Source organism: Squalius cephalus (assembly GCF_949319135.1).
Source record: "Squalius cephalus genome assembly, chromosome: 15".
Lineage (NCBI taxonomy): Eukaryota > Metazoa > Chordata > Actinopteri > Cypriniformes > Leuciscidae > Squalius > Squalius cephalus.
The window spans coordinates 8,808,762-8,832,349 of NC_137136.1; the positions used below are offsets into that span (position 1 = coordinate 8,808,762).

The following is a 23,588-nucleotide window of genomic DNA, read 5'->3' on the forward strand; positions in this document are numbered from 1 at the left end:
CCACAATATAATATACATTTATGCTTTTCAGTCTTTTTGAAAGAAAAAAAAAATGTAATGAGAAAAAAGTTCATGTTTACATATTTACATTATGTAAATGAATAAAGGTGGGTCTGGTTGATATTTATAGAATATCCTTTAGAAATAAAACGGCCTGAAGACAATAGAATGGTTGCAAAACACTGCAAAATATGGCATTACCCACTTAATGATGGAAATAAGAAAACTTTTTTGTTGTGCATATCATTCATGTCAACTTACCTGATGTGTGTTTGCAGCAAACCTAAATAAAAAATAGTCATTGTCATCATAACCCAATAGCCCAGTTGTAAAACTAAAGATTATTCCTTTACAACTTTTATCAGTTGGGACTACTTTTACTACTCAACTTGGTTATTGATTACCACACACACTAACCCACATGAGACAATACATCTGCGGTTTATTCCTAAGAAACATAGGCTAAGTTAATGTTTACAGCGAGTAAGAAAAGTGAAAGGAACTACAGGAACACTCGACGACGTTAAATACAAGGCTCAGTGTTTATCCAGATTAGTCCCTGCCCCTTCTCCCACACCACCCCGACCCGGAGTCACGCTAGTGACGTTTACATTCCCTGCTCCTGCCCTCAGCCATATTGAAACGACAGTTTCCGACTTTGGCTGCCCGGGAAGGTGGCAGAAGAACTTCCAACTAACGCTTTTTGAAACTGGAATTTAAATATTTTGGTCGCAGGAAAACTAACCTGAGATTGTGGCTTTGCGTCTACAGCCGTTGATCAGTTGCTTTGAGGTAAGTGCGTGCGTGCCTAAACTTACGAAGCGCTCGCGATTAGTCTAGTTTCCATTCGCGCCTGTCAGAGCAAGTTGCAGTTGTTGAACTACTACTTGTTTACCATGGTTACTTTTTATTATTTCGGCTGCAGTAGTGTTGGTGAAATGTGTTTCAGTAAGGTAAGTTTGAAAGATTTTGGACGAGGTCAAGGAACTAATCGTGTGGAATGGGACAATCCATGCGCCTTGTTAGCTTGTAGCATGCTAACGTGTGGGAAAACTTTGTCAACGACGAAATGTAAAACTAAATTGACAACAACACTATAAGTGGCTGTTTGAATATGTTTCTCTAATTTATTGCTCAATATCTAGCCAGTCAATGCTAAACTTTGTGAGAGTTGCTAGTCTCTCTGGTTGAGCTGTCAGTGTGTCCAAACAATTAAGTTAACGTTACAGTAAGGATAATTTTAAAAAAAAATAGAAGTATATGACAAAGTATCTTCATTCATTCTGGTTTAAACCTTTAGGGGTTTGATCTGACGATGCCGAGACATCAGAAGTTTTACTATTAACCTCGCCTGTGTGACAGCTAGTGGTCGGTGAGTCATCGAAACTAATGTTAGTGAAAACCACCCAACTCCGTTCCTGGCTTAAACTGCAGTCATGTAGTGAATTTTAGCAGTATGAAACTTTTAATTAGTTGCTGTAAAACCATGAATTAAGGAAGCAGTCCTGGACTGATTTTGCTTCTTTTTTTTGCTTCACAATAAGAATACTTGTACATGATTTTCCAATGACCACACACTGAGCATTCATTTTAGTTTTTTCAAACGAGTCCTCCTTAGTAATGTAATATATTCTGTAGTGAAAGTTTCGCTTCTGCATTCATATGGCTGTTTGATTCACACCTGTTTTTTTTTTTTTTTTTTTTTTTACTGTTTTTTTTTAAAAGCCACTGGAGTTGGATGGTTCTTAGTATGGATAAGTGTGAATTAAACAGTGAATTAAAGGTAGCCTGCACATATATGTTTTTTCTTCAGCTAATATCGTAAATGTAAAAGCTATGTATTCTGAAGAAGAGGGTGAGTCAACCATTCATAATGCTCTAAATGAATCTTACAATTTTGTACTTCCAAGGAACAGCTTGTGCTTATGCAAGTCTGTCTTAGTTGTCAAAGTAGAGGTTGTTGAAATGGTGCTGCTAACTTAGTCATGTCTGTAATAATAATGGGTACAGGCGTATGGCAGTGTCAGCAAGACCGACAGAAAGGTCAAATTGAAAAGTTGTTTAGTGTAATGAAGCAAAAGCTACTTATGTGGATTTTGTTTTGTTATGCTAAAGAAAATATTGTCCTATTAAGATGTCTTGCCTAATATTATTGAAACTAGTTAGCAGGAATTCATACAAGGTTAAAATGTTTGCATGCTCAAATGTGTGTCAATGACCTGTTTGATCCCCTCCTGTCTGGACAGCTGTGCACACACAGTTTAAGGTAGATTTCCATAGAGGTTAAATGGTTGTCAAAACAGCACTTGGAGCCTAAATTCAAGGCTCTACTCTGCACAACATTTTTAACAATTATGAACTGATCCATCAAAAACAATTTGGTTTGATTTAAAAGCATAGGTGAGACAACATTACAGATACAGTCAAGTTTCATGCGGTGTGCAACATTGGGAAAAGTGCATGAAGAGAATGCATTTATTGTATTTATATTGTAATATGTCTCAGATGATTTAAAGAATACATATTTTCTTTTCTGTTTGTGAATCGCCAGGAGCACAGTCCATTTTTTTATAGTTAAAAAAAAGACCAATGTTAATCTTCATTATTATTTGGTCATAGGAACGTTTGGTTGCACAATAACCTGTTTTTGGAATGTCATATTGTTTTATACCTGAGCTTCAGTAAGTGATGATTAATAATTTGCTTTTGTCCCCACCTTATTGTTGGTATCAACATCTAGGCCTATATATCAGCCATTAAAGCATTTGGAATTGAATTGAATCACAAGGTGCCTAAAGATTCCCAGTCCCAAGTTCCAACCCTCAGCATGCCATCAAAACAAAAGTGTCTGTTGCTTAATCCATTCACAGAACAGATCCAGTGGTGATAAGTAGGAAATTGGCTTAGGTCTTCAACGTAACCAAGTCCCTGGAAATAGTGATTGACCTAATTCCTGAAGACAGCTTATTCAAGTGCAGACAGTGCATGTTGGGCAAGATTCCCAAACACTCCAATAAACCTTGTATAAACCGCAAAAGGATGTCTGAGAAGTTCTGAGATCTTTACCCTCCTGTAGCCTGAATGTGTTGTTTGGTGAGAGGTAATGGCTATTATTTACCAAGCAAGTTGTTGGAATTATTACACTAAGCAACACATGCTTTATATTCCTTAAGTCTGAAACAACAGGTTTCATTTGCAGAGATATTTTCCAGCTAACGGACATGTGAACTTGAATTTAGTGTAAAGTCACTGACTTCATGTACCTAGACTGTGCTGAGCGATTTTATGATGCTGGATGATGGTTTAACATTGTTACGAGCTTTGAGCATTGTAGCCAATCACAATCATATCTGTTGATTCAACAGTTTTTGCTCTGGTACCGAAATTGGTACAGACTACAGAGAACCGCAAAATTTTACTGGTATTGGTACCGACTACTGAAATTTTGGTACGGTGACAACCCTAGTTAGCAGTAATAAAGCAAGAGAACCATGCATTGAGTTTTTAACCTATACTGCAGAGTGCAAAGTGCTTTTAAATGCCAATTTTTACTAATTGCTGCTTTCTTTATCTGTTATAAGCCAGAGTCCCCAATGTTATGATATTATCTCATGTTTTACTTGTGTGTTATTTAGGTATGTTGATGTGACAGGATGTATGGTTAGACTTTGTGTGTGAATGTTGAATGTCTGTGTATTTGAACAGGCTTAATCTAATTTTGTGGGCTCAAAGGTTTGCGTAGCTCAGAAATAGTTCACTTTGAAGATCTTGTTTGTTTCTTGAGCTGATGGAGATACCAAAAGATCTGAAGTAGTTAAGGTTTTAACAGATAAAAATATTCTGTGGTGTAGCAGCTTCTGAATAGTTCTGCTGTACTTCCTTAATATCTTAACTTACTGAAAGGCACTATGTTGGCATCATTTAACTCTTTAATTTGCCCAGAATGGTTTATTGGCTGCTTTAGGGTCAGGCATTTACTGCACAAAACTGCTGATTCCAGGTGCTTTCAACAGGTTTGATGAGTTATAGTGCTCTGAGATGAATCCAGAAGGACAGGCACAAAAGCCATTACATAATTTTTTGTCTGCAGCGCCGACTTCTGGTTGAAACCTGGTTTGGGTCGCTTATAACGCACATTTAAGAGCACACGTAGAGACTTATGATTTTGCAGACAGAATTGTAAAATCCAGTCATAAAAGAAATTTAATGTATATTGCGAAATGTCACAGAATTTGGCAAAATTAGGAAGAATACATCAAAATTAGGGATGTACAATGAATTAAATCATGATATAGACTAGTGTCTGTGTATAATAAACTGCAAAAGACTGCTATTTAAATATAAAGTATGCATGTTCTGCACATCTCTGTGTGAATGAGTGGCACAGTTTCACACATGCTCAAGCACACGTGATGCTTGTGGTGTTTTCAGTGCCAACCCGCCAAAATAAAAGTTTGGTTCAAAGTAATAATAATAATTCAATTTATGAAAACATTATTTTTTAAGGAATATCACACAATTTTCCATCCACAACTTAACTTAGACAGTAAATCTCTGTAGTGCATCACTTTGTTTGCCAAAAAATTAAATTAACTGTTACATTTTCAATTGATTACATTTTAAAAGTTTAATTAAATTGTTAGTTTTATGCATTTATTTGATTAAAGCCAACAAAAGAGAAACTTTTAAGAGCTCCCAGCAGTTTTCCGTGAAAAAAATTTTTTTTGATGGTTTAATGTTTGAGGGATATTAAAACAGTTGTACTGTAAATGTTAGTATAGTATTGCAATTTTATAGTTGTGCTGTAAAATACAATTAAAATATTTCTTTCTTTAAAACGCTTTTTTATTTTACAGTAAAATATTACAGTAGTGATATTTCTTATATTTTTATGTAGTAATAATAATAATAATCCTAAAAATCCTAATAATCCAAAATGTTGGGCTAAATTGTGCAGCCCTGCAAACAAGTTTTTAAATCACATTTTGAATTGCAAATGCAGTTTTTATCTTCATTCCACTCCTGCATTTCTTTCTTTTCTTTCTTTCTTTCTTTCTTTATAAAGCACATTTAAAAACAACCATGGGTTGACCAAAGTGCTGTACATAAAATAAATTAAACATTTAAAAATTTACAAAGGGATAAAATACAACTACATAGCATATTTTAGACTAACAACATCTGTTCAAGGAAATAGGATCCATCCAAGCATAGATTCAAAAACAAAGAGACGGTGCTGTTCGGATGGCTAACAGGGAGCTTGTTCCAGTTTTAATCAAAGAGTAGAATCTTTAAGCCCAAAAAAGTTAATACTTTTCCCAACTATATAAGAATATAAAAGGTTAGATCAGATGTTTTAACAGGCTATTTTTTATGTATTTACTTGTTTTACATTTAGTCACCTTTGTGTATGGCACATAGAAGGCCTTGGGACTGAGAAAACATACTGGGGGTGCAGAGTTTACCTCTTAATAAAAATATGGACCATTTTTATATTTTGCTCAAAGAAATAAACTACTAAAAACAAACAATGTACATAATCTTAAAATCTAAATCATGAGGATAAAACAAAGTTAACTAGTATTAATTTAAAAGTATTTTTATCTTCCCTTGCCATCTCTAAAAATGTTTCCAAATTCTAACATTGTTTATTACGAAATGCTAAAAAAAAATTATAAAGACGCCACACGTTAACTTGTCTCAAACCTGGTTTAGTTAAATGGTCTGAGTCATCTGTATAACAGATAAAAATAATTGTATTAGCTGCATTCTCGTTCTCTGCAGTGTTTTAGCAAAAGTATTAGTCTAGCAGGAGAAATAAGTTAGTCATTTTTTGTAACCTGTTTTTTTGGGTCTCTAAGTCAAACATTGTACACCCAATCACTTACAAAATATATATCATTCCTCTCCTCAATAATCCGCACGATTTGACGCCTCATTCATGGGTCTGTGACAAGCAGGACTAATGCAGGAAACTACTGCAAAAACATAATTGCAAAAGTTACATCGTTACGAGCCTAAAATGTGTTATTTGCCTGTTTTTCACTAATAAAGAGTGGTTGTACCATGTCAATGACCTTTTCATTTGATCCCTGGTGTCAGAATTAAATGAAAAAATGGGTTAATTTGTCTTTTGTCTGAAAATCTGCATTTTTCGCCCCTAGTGCTGACTTCACTTCAAGATGGCCGCCAAACGAACCCCATGAGACATTAGTTGACCTCAGCAACATCAAAAATTCTTAACCAGACACCATTAGAGTCCCAAAAAAACAAGTTACAAAAAAATGCCAAACGGGTACTTGGGAACCTATTTCTCCTGCTAGACTATATCTATTTTGCTGCTCATCGTGTTTCTGCTACTGTTGTTAAAATAACCACGTAATCTGCAGATCTAAATGTGGCTCTTTACGTTTTTAGCGAGTGAGAGAGAGAAGCAATGCACACGGAGTGGAAAGGGCTTGAATGAAGATCATTACCATAAACGACCCTGAGTGTTTGTGGTGTGAACCACTCCGTTGTTTTGACGCGCTGCTCACTTTTATCTGTAGAAACTGTAAAATGGCCCAATTATGTCCACCCTACATTTGAATTACACTGGTCCATATGATAACAAATTTATCCAAACAGCTGGCGGCAGACATTGTGAGTTGGAGGGATTCTTTGACTTTTTAAATGTAAGCCCATCTTTATTTTGGAAATAGTGTTGTTTTGTAAGTAAGACTTATTTGAACATTTTACTACTTTTTCTCAAGATTTTAGGTTTTGTGCTTTTTTTATTGGTCTTGGAGGCATATAGTTTCCAAATAGCAGCCCTGTCATAAATTTCAGCTTTATGAAGCGCTTGATATGCAGTTTTTGTTTGTGTAGTTTGTATAGTTTTTAGGCTGTACTATTGTGGCATTTTATTATTTATCTGTAAAAGCGTCTGTCTATACCAGTCACAACCGTGTCCTAACCAGGTGTGATGCAATAAAGCATTCGACATTTCCGATCACTTGGTTTCTATTTCGTTGTGCTTGGTAGCCCCACTTAAAGTGAAATATCACTGGATGAAAATCCCACGCTGCATGTATATCAAACATAAAAAAAATTTCATTGGCATGTTGCATCATCCAGCATTTTCACTTTGTAATGTGTTTGTACAAAAAACACTTTCATCATGTAACATTAGTATGGCCAATAATATACTGATGGTTTTAATCAGCAATTGTCTTATAAATATCAGTGCATCTATATTTATTATGCAAGGCTATTAGTGTTTTTTTTTTTTTTCTGAGTCATTTAATTGTAGTTAGTATGCTCCAGACGTGCTTGGATAAACATGGAAACCAGCAGTCATTAATTAATTGGTGTAGTCTGAGCTTTCAGCTGTCCAAGCTGTTTGAATTTAATCTTCTTTTACCGCCTCTTCCATCGCATTCCCACCCTATGTCACCTTCCTGATACATTTTGAGGAGGCTTGTGACCCAGGTCATACCAAACTCCTTTAGTCTTAGGATATTTTGAGCTAATATGTGTCATTTCATCAACAGCACACCATTGTGATTTGACACTATACTGTCTCACAGCACTCACAATCACATAAATCTGCGTCAAGAAAGCAGTTAATGCCTATTAGAGACCATTTGTGCTTTGTTTTTCCTGTTGACTGGTGTGATTGACAGCTCCGGCTTTCCTCTGGCAGATGGACTATCAAGTTGCTTGGCTTCTGGAGGGCCAGGTGCTGGCTGTTAGACCTGCAAAATTAGCGTTCTGCAGAGAAAGAAAGGTCTGGTCCGCACCTGCTGCTCCTCTCCCACCTGCAGCTGTCTCTGATCTCCCGTACAAATGTCCGAAAGTGCCAAGATGTGCTTTTCCACATAGCAGCTGATGTACTACAAGGCGACTGTGTGAAATGGAGGGAAAACACATGACAAACACTATATTTGTGTAACAGTGATTAACTAACATGACTAAAACAAATCAAAATCAGCAAAGACACATTCAATTGATCATAATAACATAGCCTAATTTATAATTGTATATATTGCAAATATTTGATTGGACATCGCTTGATAAACATTCTATTTGTTTCCTGCCTGTTGAATGATAAATGAGCTTTTTGCAGGGTTTGCGAACTGAGTGAAATAGATGCTGTGGCTAATGCTATAGTGAGTCATAGCAGAGAGAGTCTAATTATGGAGACAGGCATCCATCCATCAGCCTTTGTCATGAAGGCTGGCAGAATTAGGATGAGATCTCTCTACACGGCCTGCATGTCCAGAGTAAGCCTTCCAGGCTTCTCTTCCAGATCAGATTCACTTAGTCAGTGCCAGCAGGACATCTAAGCAAATACGGTCAGGGACTTAATCGCCAGACTCATATGCTTCAGCAATGGAAATAAGCATTTGAGCAATCTAGTGAAGCAGACTGTAAATACGGCTGTTTCTCTTTTGTGCTTTGAGAGGCTACAGTGATTAAATTCTCTGATGTACTTAAAGCGAATATCGAGGCCTTAATATGCACTTTCAAGCATGTTTGTATTAATTGGTCTTTGTAATCGTGTGTGTCCCCCCCCCCCCCCCCAATTTTGTAGCAATGCATTCAAATTTAGTGTTAATAATAGTAAATAAATAATAGGACTGCCCGATATTGAAGAAAATTGCGATATGCAATAACTCATTAAATAATGTGATATTCGATATGTGATACGATAATGCTTAAAGTGTGTAAAATAAACTTAAATTATCTTTCAAATATATTAAAAATTATATAACCTACATACGCATTTCACATTCATTTGAGACAAGAAAACATCCCTACAACTTCTGAAAGTGAACAGCAGTGTGTTACCGTAGTAGCATAAGAAGTGTTATTTTAACATCAGTGTAAACCACGGGGTTTGGGTTTCAGGTAGGCCTACATTAGGTTTATTTAACAACAGAAACTGAATAATCAAATGTAAAAATAAAATACTGCTTAGTTTTTTCTGTATGAATTAAATATATACTGATTCTTAAAGCTACAAAAGCTATTTAGCCAAGAGCAGTGAGTGATTTTCTCTTTGTCTTTTGTTCATGACCCCAGTTATTGCAAGCCATTGCGATATATACATTTGCGATATTTCGATAATTTCGATATATTGTGCAGCCCTAATAAATAACATAACACAGCTTGTTCTGGCCAAGAACAGCCCACTCAAACAGGAGACCATCTGTCTGACATGTAAAACAACCCAGGTGTGTTTTTTTTTTTTTTGTTGTTACGATAAGATAATACTTTATCGTCTGTTACACAAGGGTTACAGAAAATTTTCTTTGACAAGGCTTCAGTCACAAAGAGACATTCACACAGACATATAAAATGAGTATTTAGAGTATTAGATTTATTTATTTTTATTAAAAAAAATCATACTTGGAGCGTATAGTGTCTTAAACATCTGGTATGTTGTTCGTGCCATTTTTATGTTTAGTATGCATTTCTGTTGCAGTTTTTCTGAGGCTGATTCCAGGTAAAATTAGGCTTTACACAGCAATTCTCATTCCTGATTTGTTATTATTTCTTTGAATATGTAGATGAAGAGTTTATCTGCTTGATATTCTCATTTGCTGCCAAGAGGGTGTCGCTCACAAATGCCTGAAAGAAAGAAGCTTTAGCTGCTTAATGTGCCATTGCTAAGAGTTGCTAAGTGTTCATCATTGACCTTTATGTCACTCAGCAACACGAGAGCAAACCTTTTACAAGGCAGCTAATAAGACGCTTTGTGCTTCTTGGTTTTAAACCAGACACTGGTTTAGGGAAGCCTCTGAAAAGAGTGGGTGTTTGCAGCACATGACACATTTTTTGCATTTTTCTTTGTGGAACACAAAAGATAAATTTTGTTCATACCATGAAAGTCAGTGGAGTTCAAAGTTGTGTGTAGTGTATAGACCAAAAATATCTTTGTTCCTCTGTAGAAGAAAGAAAGTCATGTTTGGAACAACATGAGGTAAATTACTATACTTTTAAAAACATTGAAACTAGATTTTCAAAAGTGAAAGAGAAAAGGCATTTTAGTGTTTAGTGTAATTTTTCTTTGATGCAGGTAATTTTTTAAAAATTTGTCATTATGGTATGTGGTTTCTAATTCTGTCTAGAATGTTTATGTATTTGTCTATGGGCACTGTAATACAATATTTACTGACTTTTGATTGGTTAGTGTGTTGATAATGTAAAGCACAGTGCTTATAATGCTCAAAGTATCACTGGTTTTTGCTGTGGAAATGAAAATGGTTGTAACTGCAATATGTTTTGCTATTCTAAACATGCAGTATTGCCCACAGCATGTGTGGAGTAACTTAACAGTAGTTTTCATTTTCATTAGAAAGGAGGAAGTGAGTCAGGAAAGTGCTGTTGTGTAGGAGGCAGCGGTGTCCTTTCACTGAGTTTCAGGCACACAGAGCTTCTCTACTGCCCATCACGTTACTTCAAAATTCATGCTGAGTGTCCATGTTAAAGATGTGACACATTTTTGTCTTTTCCTTTCTGTTTTTTTATCGCTAACCCATAAGCCAACTGTTTGTTTCCCAGACACCAACCATTGTGTGTCCTGTGGATGTGGAAGTAAACAGCACAAATGGTTAAAGCTTGATTAGTTGTTCTACAACTGACTAATCGATTTGCGAGTTGCAGTAAAACCTTCTTGGAAAAGTTGCATCTTTTAACTTAATCCCCTTTAAAGCACTGTCACTGCGGCCATACACATTCAGATGGACGTCTTTGGCTGTTGCATCATGTCTTGTGCAGTTATTTGAGCAATCCACCATTTTTAAGAAACTTGTGTTAAAAATAGGCTAACCTTTAAAAGTGTCTTGAGATCAATGCATTCTGTTCTAGTGCCACGTCCTTTTGGCACTTGGTGAGATATTGTGTAATTGCCATTTGCTGACATTAAAGGGGTAGTTCACACTGTCATAATTTACTCACTTCATGTTGTCCCAAATCTGTATTACTTTCTTTCTTCTATTTTGTAGAATATTTTTGGTCATTTTTGTCCTTGCGTTTAAAGTCACTGACGTCCAAAGTTGTTTTTGACCTCCTTAACATTCATTGTATGGGCACAAAAATCTAAAAATCATGCTTGTCATCGTTTGTGTACAGCAGAAGAAAGAAGTAATACAGGTTTTGAACATGGGGTTGAGTAAATAATGGCGTGCAACTTTCATTTTTGAATGGATTATCCTTTTAAACAATTCTCATAATAATAATTTCTTAAAATTCACCAAAACAAGGCAAGTCAAGTTGCTGTTCATTAGCCAAGCCAGTTATCAGCCGATGTAAATAATCTTAAAAAAATTACTTGCTCTATCATTTGTAGAAACTCTAGTTGGGGAAGGTTAGTTGTGTGGTGATGTTTCCTGCTCAGGGATAAGATTGCATTAGATTAATATGTGGTTTGTGCATGAACTATGAAGTTGTACATGGGCAAGCTTGGGTTTTCAACATTGAGGTCAACGTGTAGGATGTATAAATGTCATGGTGTTCCTCTCTTGGTTGAGGCTCAGTTTGTGTGCCCTATCATCAGATTACAATATGATAGTCATAACAGAACCAGAACTGGGGTTTACCTTATCCATGGCATAATGGAAATACGCCCAGTACTATTTTCTGGTCTCTTAATCCCCCAGCGTTTAACTGATCTTATGAAAATCTCGTGTGACTTATGAGCTCACCAAGCTATACAATTACCCCCATACAGACCTCAGATTCTCCATTTTCAAACACCCTGTATATTGGAAACCCAGAAAGCGTGATGGTGATACCCAGTTTCATAATTGTTTTTAAATTCACAAAAAGGAAATGATGTGATTGATAGCTTTTGCATGACACTACACCAGTGTGTGATTTGTCATGATCTGCTCTGCCATCTGAAGAAGCTTTGGATTATGTAATTTGTTTACGTCCAAAGGCGAGTGAATAAACAAGGGTGACACTAGTATTACACACTGACTTGATTTTAGCACCTGTTAATTAAATGAATCGGTAGCTTTATGTGGTGTATGTCATTTGCTGTCACATCATGTTGTTGTTTTTTTAAAACCGGTGCAGTTCATTTCTTAGACCAGCACAGATGCGACTGAAGAGGCGGACAGACAGGATGTAATGTGAGAATGATCAGATCCTGTTGTCCTACCTTGAATAGCTCATGCTCATCTAGCTCTGTTTCTCTCTTGCGCTGTTAAAGGATACTCTGTAATGTAGTGATCAAAAAGATGCAGTTTGAGTTGGTTTCGATTTATTGGAGGATTACTATTAGAGCTGCAAATAACAACTATTTTGATAATCTGTTGAAATTAATTTTATATTTACCATTTTATTGTAAAAGCTTGTCATTTATACACATTGACCCATTCTCTCCATCAAAAAATTTGCAGATTGAAGGCTATTCCAACAACAACAACAGAAAAATGTCCACAATGATGTATTGTTCTACAGGAACGCACATCTCCTTTGAACAGACTTGCCTTTCTTGTGATGATGTAAGAGACTAGGGCTACAACTGGGGATGTGCACGAGTACTCGGACGTGACAGCGACGATCGATCATGAAAATGATGATCGCTGTGACTTCAAAAAATATATTACATTTTTTTCTGATTGGTTATAGCAGCATGCAGGTCCAGACTGGCAAAATGAAGTAAAGCTATGGATTTGAAAGTGCGCAGTGATGCCTGGAATCACTTTGATCATGAAAATACAGTTAAGTGCAAGATGTGCACCGCCAATCTGCCACATACAACATTATAAGGAGAACACTGTTAAAAAATTATTTTTGTTTTAGTTGCCCGTGTTTCAGTGTTGTTACGGGAAGAGCGCATCCACAACGGTAGTTATTTTGCTTGTATGCTGCAGCTGCTGCTCCTTTCATTTTGTTGTTTATTTTATGATTAAAGTTGTTTAATATCCGCCGCCTCCTTACTTGAACATGATTTTTGTTACAGTTACGTTTAATCACTTAAATTCACCGCAAAATAACCACAATTGCTGATTTACTCATAGGTCAGTTTATTTGAAGAATTAAAATTGTGGGGTTACACTTAGTGCTGGGCAGTATACCGGCTCATATCGAATAACACTGGTGTTTATTTATGTTATGATATGAATTTTTAATATACCGCAATACTGTGTATGTCGCTTAAACAATGATCGGAACGCAGGGCGGCCTGATAAAGCAGCGTTTATGAGCGCTGCTCTGCATTGTGTTCAGACGTTACTGGGGAAACCACTATTAACCAACTGCAGAACCATATGTCATAGCAGTGTGAGGATGACAGCGCCAGCCTAACAGTCTGATGCCGGAAGTGGGCGGGGTAAAAGCATCTAGGGGGTGGAGATGGGTAGGTTTAGGGGTGGGTTTAGGGATCAGGGGGTGGAGATGGGTAGGTTTAGGTATGGTATATGTAAGGTGGATATGTATGGTATGCGGTTCTGGCATCAGACTGTTAGGCTGGCGCTGTCCTCCTCACACTGCTATGACGTATGGTTCTGCGGTTCTGCAGTCAGACCCATCTCGGGGAAACCTCTATTTATGCTGCTCCTAAAGCGCCTACTGCTGGCAAACCTGTATTAATACTAGTGTGGTAATTGTAATTTTTCTACAATATTTCACTCATGACAGTAAAACAGGGCATTCTCAGTCAATCTACTGCAGTATTTCCTCTCTTAATCAGTAGAAAATGTGGTTAAATATACCGTCCTATACCGTGAAACTGGTATAATTAAAAAAAATACTGTGATATAAATTTTTGGTCATTACTCCCAGCACTAGTTACACTACACTACACAGAACTGTTTTAATTGGTCAAAACAATCATATTAAAACAGTCCCGGCCCCAGCACAAACTACTTGGGGGGGGCTTTTACAATTCTTAGGGGGGCTTGCGTGAAGGCGGGGGTGTTATAACGGGATAAGATGTGCGCGAAATGTGATTGTTGTCCATCATTCTGCGCAATTGTTGAAAAAGAAAAAGTCACGTCGCAATATTGGAAATATTTGCGTTTTAAACCATGAAGGCGAGCACTTCGCGCGAGAGTTATGTCGGTGAAGAAGTACTATCAAATCCCATTCAATTATTCACTATAGAAAGTGAAAGTAAAAACTGACCGATGAAAGCTGAATCTACTCAACATGTTCTGATAACGGTATATAGGCCTAACCTTAATTTATTTTCATGATATTTCTCTTGTGGCCCATGGTGAAAAAAATTAGAATTATTTCATGTTAAACACATTTTTTAAATGAGGACTAATATAACATCTTCGTCGCTGCGCGTCGGTTATGCAGTGATGCGCTATGAAATTATTGCGGGGCTAATTAATTGTAATATTGATTTGATAATAAAAGTAGCCTTATAATAATAATTGTAACAGACCTTATGTTTGATTGTGTTATGATGCATTAATTCTGGATGTGCTGGTGCTCGTTCTATGTGTGTGTGCGCAATGCATTTTCCCCTCGGGGCTTGCCGTAGATAGGCAATTAAGGTCATGCATTGCATACGGGGTGTCACGGTCTTCGGGTTTTCCTCTCACATGTGTGTGAGACGTTTAATAGCCTAAAGTCGAGAACAGTTCAGACAGTTCTCGTTTATTGTTATCTTATTCATAAAGTGTTTAGGCGAACCCTGCACGAACGCTCAGTCACAAAATCATCATTCAGATCACCGCAAGGGGGGCTTGCGATCATCTTAGGGGGGGCAAAGCCCCCCCAAGCCCCCCCTTGACGCTGGGCCTGTATTAAAATACGTTTAAGTGTGTTGAAAGTTATGTTATAACGTTACTCTGAGTTCGCTCAGTGGCTGGTATGAGACACTTGTTGCGCATTGCAGTAAGCTAGATCGATATTAGAATATCATGTTAATAAAAGCTGGATGACTTGTGTTGTTAAATGGCATACAATTAATTTTAAAATGTATTGTATGATGGAGAAAATGCTTTATTACTGTTACTTCAAACAAAGCTCTTTTTATGATTATGCCATGTTAACCACTTGACAAAATGGTGTTGTCTGATTTACTTTTTGGGTATAAACATGTTACTCGCGGTCAAGAAAACAAGAGATTCAAACAATTAGGCTAACGGTGTTGATATCTTTGGGTATATAAACCCCTAAATATTTAAAAGAATTCTCTCCATTTAAACTAAATAATTTTGCCTCAAATAAATATAGATGTTTGACAATTTAAAAGTTTAGACCTGAGTTTTTTTGTACAATTAATTTATAGCCTGATAATTCTCAGAAAAACTTGAAAGTTTCAAGGACTTCTAATGATTTTTTATTTTTTTTTAAATGTATGCACTGAAGAGCGGCTCTGTGATCAGTAGTAAATGCTGCTCTATCTCTAAAAGCACTGCGACTTTGAGTCACTTATAATGTGCATTTGAAAAAGCAACACGCGTCAAACATCTTCCCGAACTTGTAATGCTCGAAGCGTTAGACAACATTTAATAACATGCTTTTGTTTGAAGCGCTTATAAAAATAAAGCAACAGCTTGGATCATATACCTTTCTCGCAGCGGCTCACTCTGTGTCCTCCAATATTTTCCATATCCATTTTGTCCATAGAAATGGGATATTCACTACTGTAAAGCGATGTGACTGGCTGATACTTTCTGTTCCTGCTCCTATAACCCTTTATTTTTCTATTTCTCTTTCCCAGGCGTCTGAAAGATGGTGGACCGCTTGGCGAACAGTGAGGCCAACTCTAAGCGCATCGGGTTTGTGGAAGCATGCTTTGGCACTGCAGGTCAACCGCTGGCCATCCCAGGTCGAGTGCTCATAGGGGAGGGTGTTCTCACAAAGCTGTGCCGCAAAAAGCCCAAAGCCCGGCAGTTCTTCCTCTTCAATGACATCCTGGTGTACGGCAACATCGTCATCCTGAAGAAGAAATACAATAAGCAGCACATCATCCCTCTGGAGAGCGTCACCATAGACACTGTGGAGGATGAGGGCGAACTGCGGAATGGCTGGCTCATTAAAACGCCCACCAAATCCTTCGCCGTCTATGCTGCAACAGCAACAGAGAAGTCCGAGTGGATGAGCCACATCAGCAAGTGTGTTTCGGACCTGCTGGAAAAAAGCGGGAAATCTCCCACCGGCGAGCACGCAGCAGTCTGGGTGCCCGACTCGGAAGCGACCGTGTGCATGCGATGCCAGAAGATGAAGTTCACCCCCGTCAATCGCCGCCACCACTGCCGGAAGTGCGGCTTCGTCGTGTGCGGCCCCTGTTCAGAGAAGAAGTTCCTGCTGCCCAGTCAGTCATCCAAACCAGTGCGTGTGTGCGAGTTCTGTTACAAGCAGCTCTCCACGGGCGCCACCCTTCCCTCCCACTCGGACAGCCGGCATGGTTCGGAGTTTTCCAGCAACATGTCGGACGACGACGATGAAGACGACAGCAGTGACTAAGGGTCACTTTTAGGAATACTGACAATTTACAGATCATATCTTGATATTTTAGTTTCGCTAATTTTCATTCAGGGTTCGCAAAGGTTCCTGTGGCAATAACACTTACCCAAAACAATTAAAGGCCCTGCGCAAATGAACAAAAGGTTTGATGGGAAATGTTCCTGCGTATTCATGAACACTACTTGCCTGCTCGCTCTACTTTCACATTTATTTCACTCTATAGACCATTTTTCATATAGATGTATTTCTTGGATATGGTGCTCTTTCATCAACTTTATTTGAGCTCGTTTCTACCTTTTTGCTACTTTATTCTCTCTGCTACTATGCTGCTATCCCCTGGAACAGAGAATGTTGGGTAATGTGATTGCGGGCTGTTACTAGGCATACATTCCCTCAGGTGAAACTATGTAGTGCATTATAACTAGGTTTTAAACAAGGAGCTGCATTTAATGCTTTGAACAACTAACCACTAACAAACCATGAAAATATGTGTTTGGGTGAAGGTCTTCTGTTTCTCATTTTAGTCAGTTTCTAGTAATTGCAAATGACAAATCATAGATGCTACTAAGCTTGTAAATGTGTATATAATGCTGTGGTGTCTATTGCATAATTCATCATCTGACAAGCTTGTCACTGCCTCAGTGCCTTATTTATCCTCAGGAAGTAGATCCTGGAAGCGAGAAAATATTTAGACTACAGTTTGACTTGGGTAAAAAAAATTTTTTTTTACTTTCAGACACCTGCCTTCTTTTGATACCACACCACATGACATATCCTGTTTAGAGGCACACAGGGTACCATTCAATGACCATATGACTAGTTACAAGACCGTCAGTTCCAGTTGAGAACAGTCCAAATCATTATATTATCTCAGTCCTAATAGCTTTTAGACCCATGATTCCAGTATCTTGCATCTGTACTCCACATGTCCTGAACTACGCTGGTGTCTCTCTCCAGCCCTGACTTCAACTCTATAGAAATATACATACTAACATGCAGCTCGCAGGGATCGCACTTCACTAAGGCGAAGGATGCGCTATCCAAGCCCTCTCTAATTGGGGTCTTTATGTTAGCAAGGTCACATGTCAGGCCATTACGGTCAGTCCTACAGATTTTGAACGGGAATCGAAAGCATTATGAGGAAGTGACAGCTACACAGCCACCTTTTGTTTTTGTTTTAATGGCTGTTTAACACAATAAAAACTGCACTAACATCTTTCCAAAGTGGTGTTTTATACAGTGGCATAGTGGTGTTGGACTCTTAAAGAAATGCAGTAGTATATTTCATTAACGATCTACCAGGTTTACAGTAATTTTTTACAAGAATTAGCTGAACTTCTTGACTGTCTCAGTGCTGAATACTTGATCACCTGTGTCAGAATAACAAAACTGACATTGAAAAGGGAACCTAACTCTGGCTAGAGTCCGCTCAGACCGCCTAGTTTATATGCAACGAGATACACTTGAGTGAAACGTTTTTTTTTTTTGTTGCTTTTACACATTTGTGTGTCTTATTTGAGATTTAGAAATAGGTTTACAGTGATTGATTTAGGATAATCTAATCTTGCTTTTGGAATATAACAGTAGAATCCAGGATAGCTATATATGGCGTAATGTTGGATTTAATTAATTGTTTTAACCTGAGATGGTTTCTTTGTTTTAATTCTACTTATATGTTGTAATATTCTGCTTCAGTTGTAATATCCTGAGATGATTATTTTGATTTTCCATGTTGTAAACTTTGTACAGGTTTTTTGATATATATTTACTCTTACTTGGGTTTGCAGCTGTTTTTCTTCTTCATATAGCGTTTCCGTGTGGTTCATGTGTGCATTTCCTGAACACCTCTGGATCAGCTACCAGCACTTTACTCTCTCTGTAAACCACAAGAGAGGGATGGGGCCTGTGTAGGATGTGGGCGGGATTACACATCTTAACATGTATGGCCTGCAAATACAAGATCTTAATAATTTGAGCAAAACATCAGAGTAGAGTATAAACAGGATTGGCATTTACTTTCAGTTTATTTTATTTTGCAATTTCTTGAACATGTAAATGATAATTCTCTGTTCTTAAATGGATTTTTGGGATTTACTGTTTTCTTGTACTTTTTTGCAATTTTTAATTCTCATTTAAAACTCTGAAAGGGCTGAAAACTGAATGTAATCCGTCATATCATCATTATTAGATACTAATTTTGTGGAAATATATGCATTGCTTAAACTCTTGTGCATTGTCTTATGTAATACTGGCCAAATCCAAGTAACGGTTCTAGAACGAATTAGACTACGTTCACACTGTTAGCCTGTCATTATAACGGTTCAGATCCGATTCGGGTCCCGTGGCTCTCTTTCATTTGACTGAATATCTGCATAGGTTTCTACAATCACGTTGAGTTGGTGTGTATGAGACTATGCCAAAAAAAAAAACATGCTGCCTTGGCGCTGAATTATGTTTTATGAAGCAGTGGCAGAAACGTAGTGAATGCGCGGCTTTATTCCGTGCTGTCGTCGCCACCGGTCTCAAAACTCAAAGAGGTGTGTAGACCAAGTGCACATTGTAATTTTCTGCTCAACTCGCACTTCGCAACAACTCAACTTTGCTTCTACAAAGATGTTCAGCACGTTTTCTATAAACATCATCTGACGTGAAGTGAAGCTACACAAAATCCGATCAGAGCGGTCAGACTTAAACAGATTTCCAGAAATGTAATTTGAATCAGATCTCAAATCACTACATATGCATGTAGGTTTAACGGATTCAAAATCAAGATTTCATGTGATTCTTTTTGTTGTTGTTGTTGCTATTTACACTTGATAAATATGATCGGATTCCAATCGGATATGCACAAAAATTAGATTTGGGCTGACAGTCTGAACAAGGCTTGCATGTCACCAGAAGTTATACTTCCTGGGACCACAACCAAACTGAACTCCTAGCTACTGCTGCGTTCTTGTCAACGAACCGACTCGGCCCTCGGATATGACGTCACTTCCACACTTCAAGCGTTCTGGTATGTTTCGCGCGTCCGAGTCGGAGAAAAAACATGCAGGCAGTGATACGAGTGATTAAAATCGTAATTTAAACAACCAAAGCGGTCCAAAAACAATTCAAGTCACACAGGGCGCAGCCGGCAGCCATTTTGGATTCCGTATCGGAATTCTTGCTCGGTGTCCTCACGGTTGTCCGACTTCCGAGCTGTGAAATCCGAGGAAAGGGGGCGCGTTGGTGCGTGTTGCTAGGCAACGTCTGTCTTCCTAGTCAGATCTCCGACACGGATAAATAATAGAACGCACGATACGTTCAGACTGCAGGCAAATCAGATTTTTCCTCAAATCTGATCTTTTCAGCCAGACTGTCCACACTATTAATTGCAAGTGATCAAATATAATTTGTGTGCAGACCTATTTTTTACAGTCTATGGTCCAGACATAGCCAACCACCTATCTGCATGGCGACGTAGGCGTAAAGTTACATGACGAGGCTTTCAAAACGGATGCAGGAAAAATGCAGATGCATCATCTGGCTCTTCAAATAGGCAAGGCTTCTCCGTTACACACCAGTTTTGAAGTGATTGTTGTGTGACGCAAAAGACAGTTTGAAATCCGATTTGAGCACCCAGAGCGTCCAGACTGAGACACATCTGTTAACATTTCAAACCAACTCCATGTGGGGTTTGAATCAGATGTTAAAAAATCCGTGTTGTTGTTTTTTTGTTTTGTTTTTTTGGTCAGACTTTCAAAAACCCATCTGGATAAAAAATCTCTTTTTTTTTTTTTTTTTGCTGACAGTCACTCTGAACAGGGCCTGCAGCCTGTCATTGCGATGGATAATCGGTCTGTTACACTCTATTTGTGTCAACCTTTTTATGGTAATCCGTGTCACGAGGTAATATGGTATAAGGGGATTACAACATTACTTGTCACTGGGGTTAATGTGTTTTAATTCCTTATTTGACACGGTTTATTATTTTACGTTTGATCATCATTTGTTCTTCAACTTTTTTTCAACAAAAATCACACATTTCCATGCAGCTGATTGACAAACAAGGAAATAAATTGGTTGTTAAATCAAGAGTGCTGTGGCATGACTGTCAACAATATTCGGTCATTTTCCACTTAATAGCCTACCTTCATCGAATTGACCGTCTGTATTTTTAATAGAGGTGAGGATGCACTTAATCCCAGAACTGCCGTGAGATGATTTGTGGGACATTTTAACTAACCCTGACCACCAGACCATGAAGAATATTCAGGCGTGTCTATACTTATAACAGGTTTCACTGCAGATCATTTTGCTGTATAATAACCTGTTGGGACTGTTTGTTTCTCACAGGGTTCTCAGCTGCAGATCTTGAACCCTTCTGCTTTGTCCTGGGGATTATGCTGCTGATACAAGCGATTATATATCACGTGCATGTTGCGACAAGACAAATCTTCATAATTCAAACCGTTATCAGTGTGTGGAAAGATAGAGTTAAAACAAGTTCAAGGATTGTACATGCTAATATGACCTTTGAACTTTTGGAAAGTGGAAATCAATTCAACTGACCATAAGTGATCTCTGGTCTCCTGTGCTAATACTAAAGTTTACCATATTATACACACGTGGGCAATCACATTTAAGACTCCAGAAATAATGCACACCCGGCTGGTGTTGTATGCATTTTAAATCATTATTAAGATCATTTAAGGGTTAGTTCACTCAAAAATGAAAACTGTCATCATTTACTCCCCTTAAAGGGATAATTTTCTCACCCTCAAGTTGTTCCAAACCTGTATGAATTTCTTTCTTCTGCTGAACACAAAAGAAGATGTTTTTAAACAATATGGGTAACCAAACAGTTGATGGGCTCCATTGACTTTCATAGTATGGGAGAAAAAAAATACTATGGAAGTCAATGGAGCCCATCAACTGTTTGGTTACTGACATTCTTCAAAATATCTTCTTTTGTGTTCATGAGTTGATGTAAATGATAAATAATTTTCATTTTTAAGTGAACTATACCTTTCTGGTTATCATGAGTGTAGTCTGTGGTGTGGAGACTGGAAATCCTGTCTGTACTCTGCAGTCACATGGTTTTCTCTCATAAATCATTTGCCCTTTGCCTTTCAGTCATGGTGATTAAAATGTTCTGCCTTGGTCTCAGAGTGCCATTTTGAAGAGATAAAGCGAACAAAAGGAAAGACAAGTGCTTAGTTTTCGTGAATAAAAGAAGTTGGTGTGTTAAGTAAAGTTAATTTATTTAACTCATTCTTTGAAACGTTCTCTACATCGAGACTAGCTCAAAGAAGTAGTTCGCCATAAACATAAACTACAACTGAAACGGTATGATTTCCTAGAAGAATGAAAGTCATATATGTTTGAAGTTTGGAGTGACATGATGATGCAAATGAAGACATAATTTTTTTTGGCAACTAGCCTATAGTCTACCTTTAAACGAATAGTTTACCGTAAAATAAAGCCAAGAAAACAAAAAATAGTTAATCGCAGAAGAAGGTGATACGGATTTTAATTGACATGAATGGTGCTTTTTATGAACTCACTTTAAGGATTGAATGCATTGATTTAAAAATATGTTTGTATGCAATTCACGCAGTTTTCAAATGACAAGTTACTGCAAAAAAAAAAAAAAATGCAGTGATCTTTTTTTTCTTCTTCTTCTTTTGATACGCCTGCATTATCAAGCATCAGTTATTGAGTTTGACTTCCGGTATCAGATGCATTTCAGTGAGGTTGAGTTCTGTCTCTGTGTAGGTCTTGGATGGAAGGAAGACACTAACAGAATGTAAGAGATTCACCATGACGGTTTTACAGTGTGCGTCATGATGATAGCTAAAGTGCGACCCCTGCTGGCAGCAAAAAGTTGTGTAGGCGACTCTTTTTTTTTTGTTGTTGTTGTTTTTGGAACAAACTTTGACTTTGTCAAGATTTTTTTTTAGCTTCATTCTGTCGAGTCCATGAACGACCTAAACAGAAAAAGATTGTATGACAAACATGTTACGTGAGAAACTACAATAATAGTCTGGTGAGGAACATTTTACCTCAGTAATGATGTTGTGGCAGTCTCCACCAGCAATTGCACAGAACAAATATTGTAGGCTCTCTGCATGTAATCAGAATTTCTGCACGTCCAAAAGTAGTAAGTGAAGACTAAATCACAGAAATAACTTACAAATCTTGCTCATGGATATCTAGTGTTGTTGTGATTCAGGTTTTATGCTTATCCACTGGTATGACAGAAAAAAATGCTTATTTTAGTTTACCTACTTCCATATTTACTTGAATGTGTTGCTTGGTAGTAGCCTATTGATTGCCCAGATCAGATGTAGGTGCATTTTAAAGGGTTAGTTCACCCCAAAATGAAAATTCTGTCATTATTTACCCTCATGTTATTGGTTTGACACCTAGCTACGCAACTATCACTTTGACGCTTCAAAAAGTTCATAAAGAGATTGTAAAACTAATCCATATGAATTGAGCGGTTTAGTCCAAATTTTCTGAAGAGACACGATCGCTTTATATGATGAACAGATTTAATTTATAGGCTTTTATTCACATACACTCTCAGAAAATAAAGTACATAATTGTACCTTTAGGGGTACAATGGCTTGTCACTGGGGCTGTACCCTCAAGGGTACAATATTGTACCTTAACCTTTAAAAGAAACAGTACATATATGTACCTTAACCTTTAAAAGAAACGGTACATATATGTACCTTTTAATGCTTTTTGACCCTCAAAAAGGTACATGAGTCATTCCACGAAACCGGTACGATTTGGACAAACACATTTTTGGATTTTTTACTTTTATGTATTACTTTTCTGAACAACCCACAACATTAATTACATGTTTAACTTCCAGAAAATCATATTTTCCCACCTCAGGCATCAAATCCCTATTATTATTGGTAATTATTTTAAGATATGGGCACTATTAGTCTTCAACCCCGTTATGGACACTATGGGAGCTCTCTGAATATGATTATAAAATATATTTGTAATGAAATCAACATTTTCCTATTAATCATATGTCCCTCACACTAATTCAGTAATTGTAAATGTAAAATTTACATATAATTTTACACTTATGCTATACTAAAGCCTGAAATGGGCACTTTTTGTGACAGCAACCTCATCATTTTTGATCAAAGATGTGGCTTAAC

At 37.4% G+C, this 23,588-nt stretch overlaps 1 protein-coding gene across 1 annotated transcript; it reads left to right on the plus strand.

Moving 5' to 3' along the window:
• The first annotated feature begins 596 nt into the window (after positions 1-596).
• plekhf2 (pleckstrin homology domain containing, family F (with FYVE domain) member 2) lies at positions 597-17,430 on the plus strand. The gene is made up of 2 exons (XM_079893883.1): positions 597-792; positions 15,677-17,430. The coding sequence occupies exon 2, from the start codon at positions 15,688-15,690 to the stop codon at positions 16,420-16,422; it is 735 nt and encodes a 244-aa protein (XP_079750009.1). The 5' UTR covers positions 597-792; positions 15,677-15,687; the 3' UTR covers positions 16,423-17,430.
• The last annotated feature ends 6,158 nt before the right edge of the window (positions 17,431-23,588 follow it).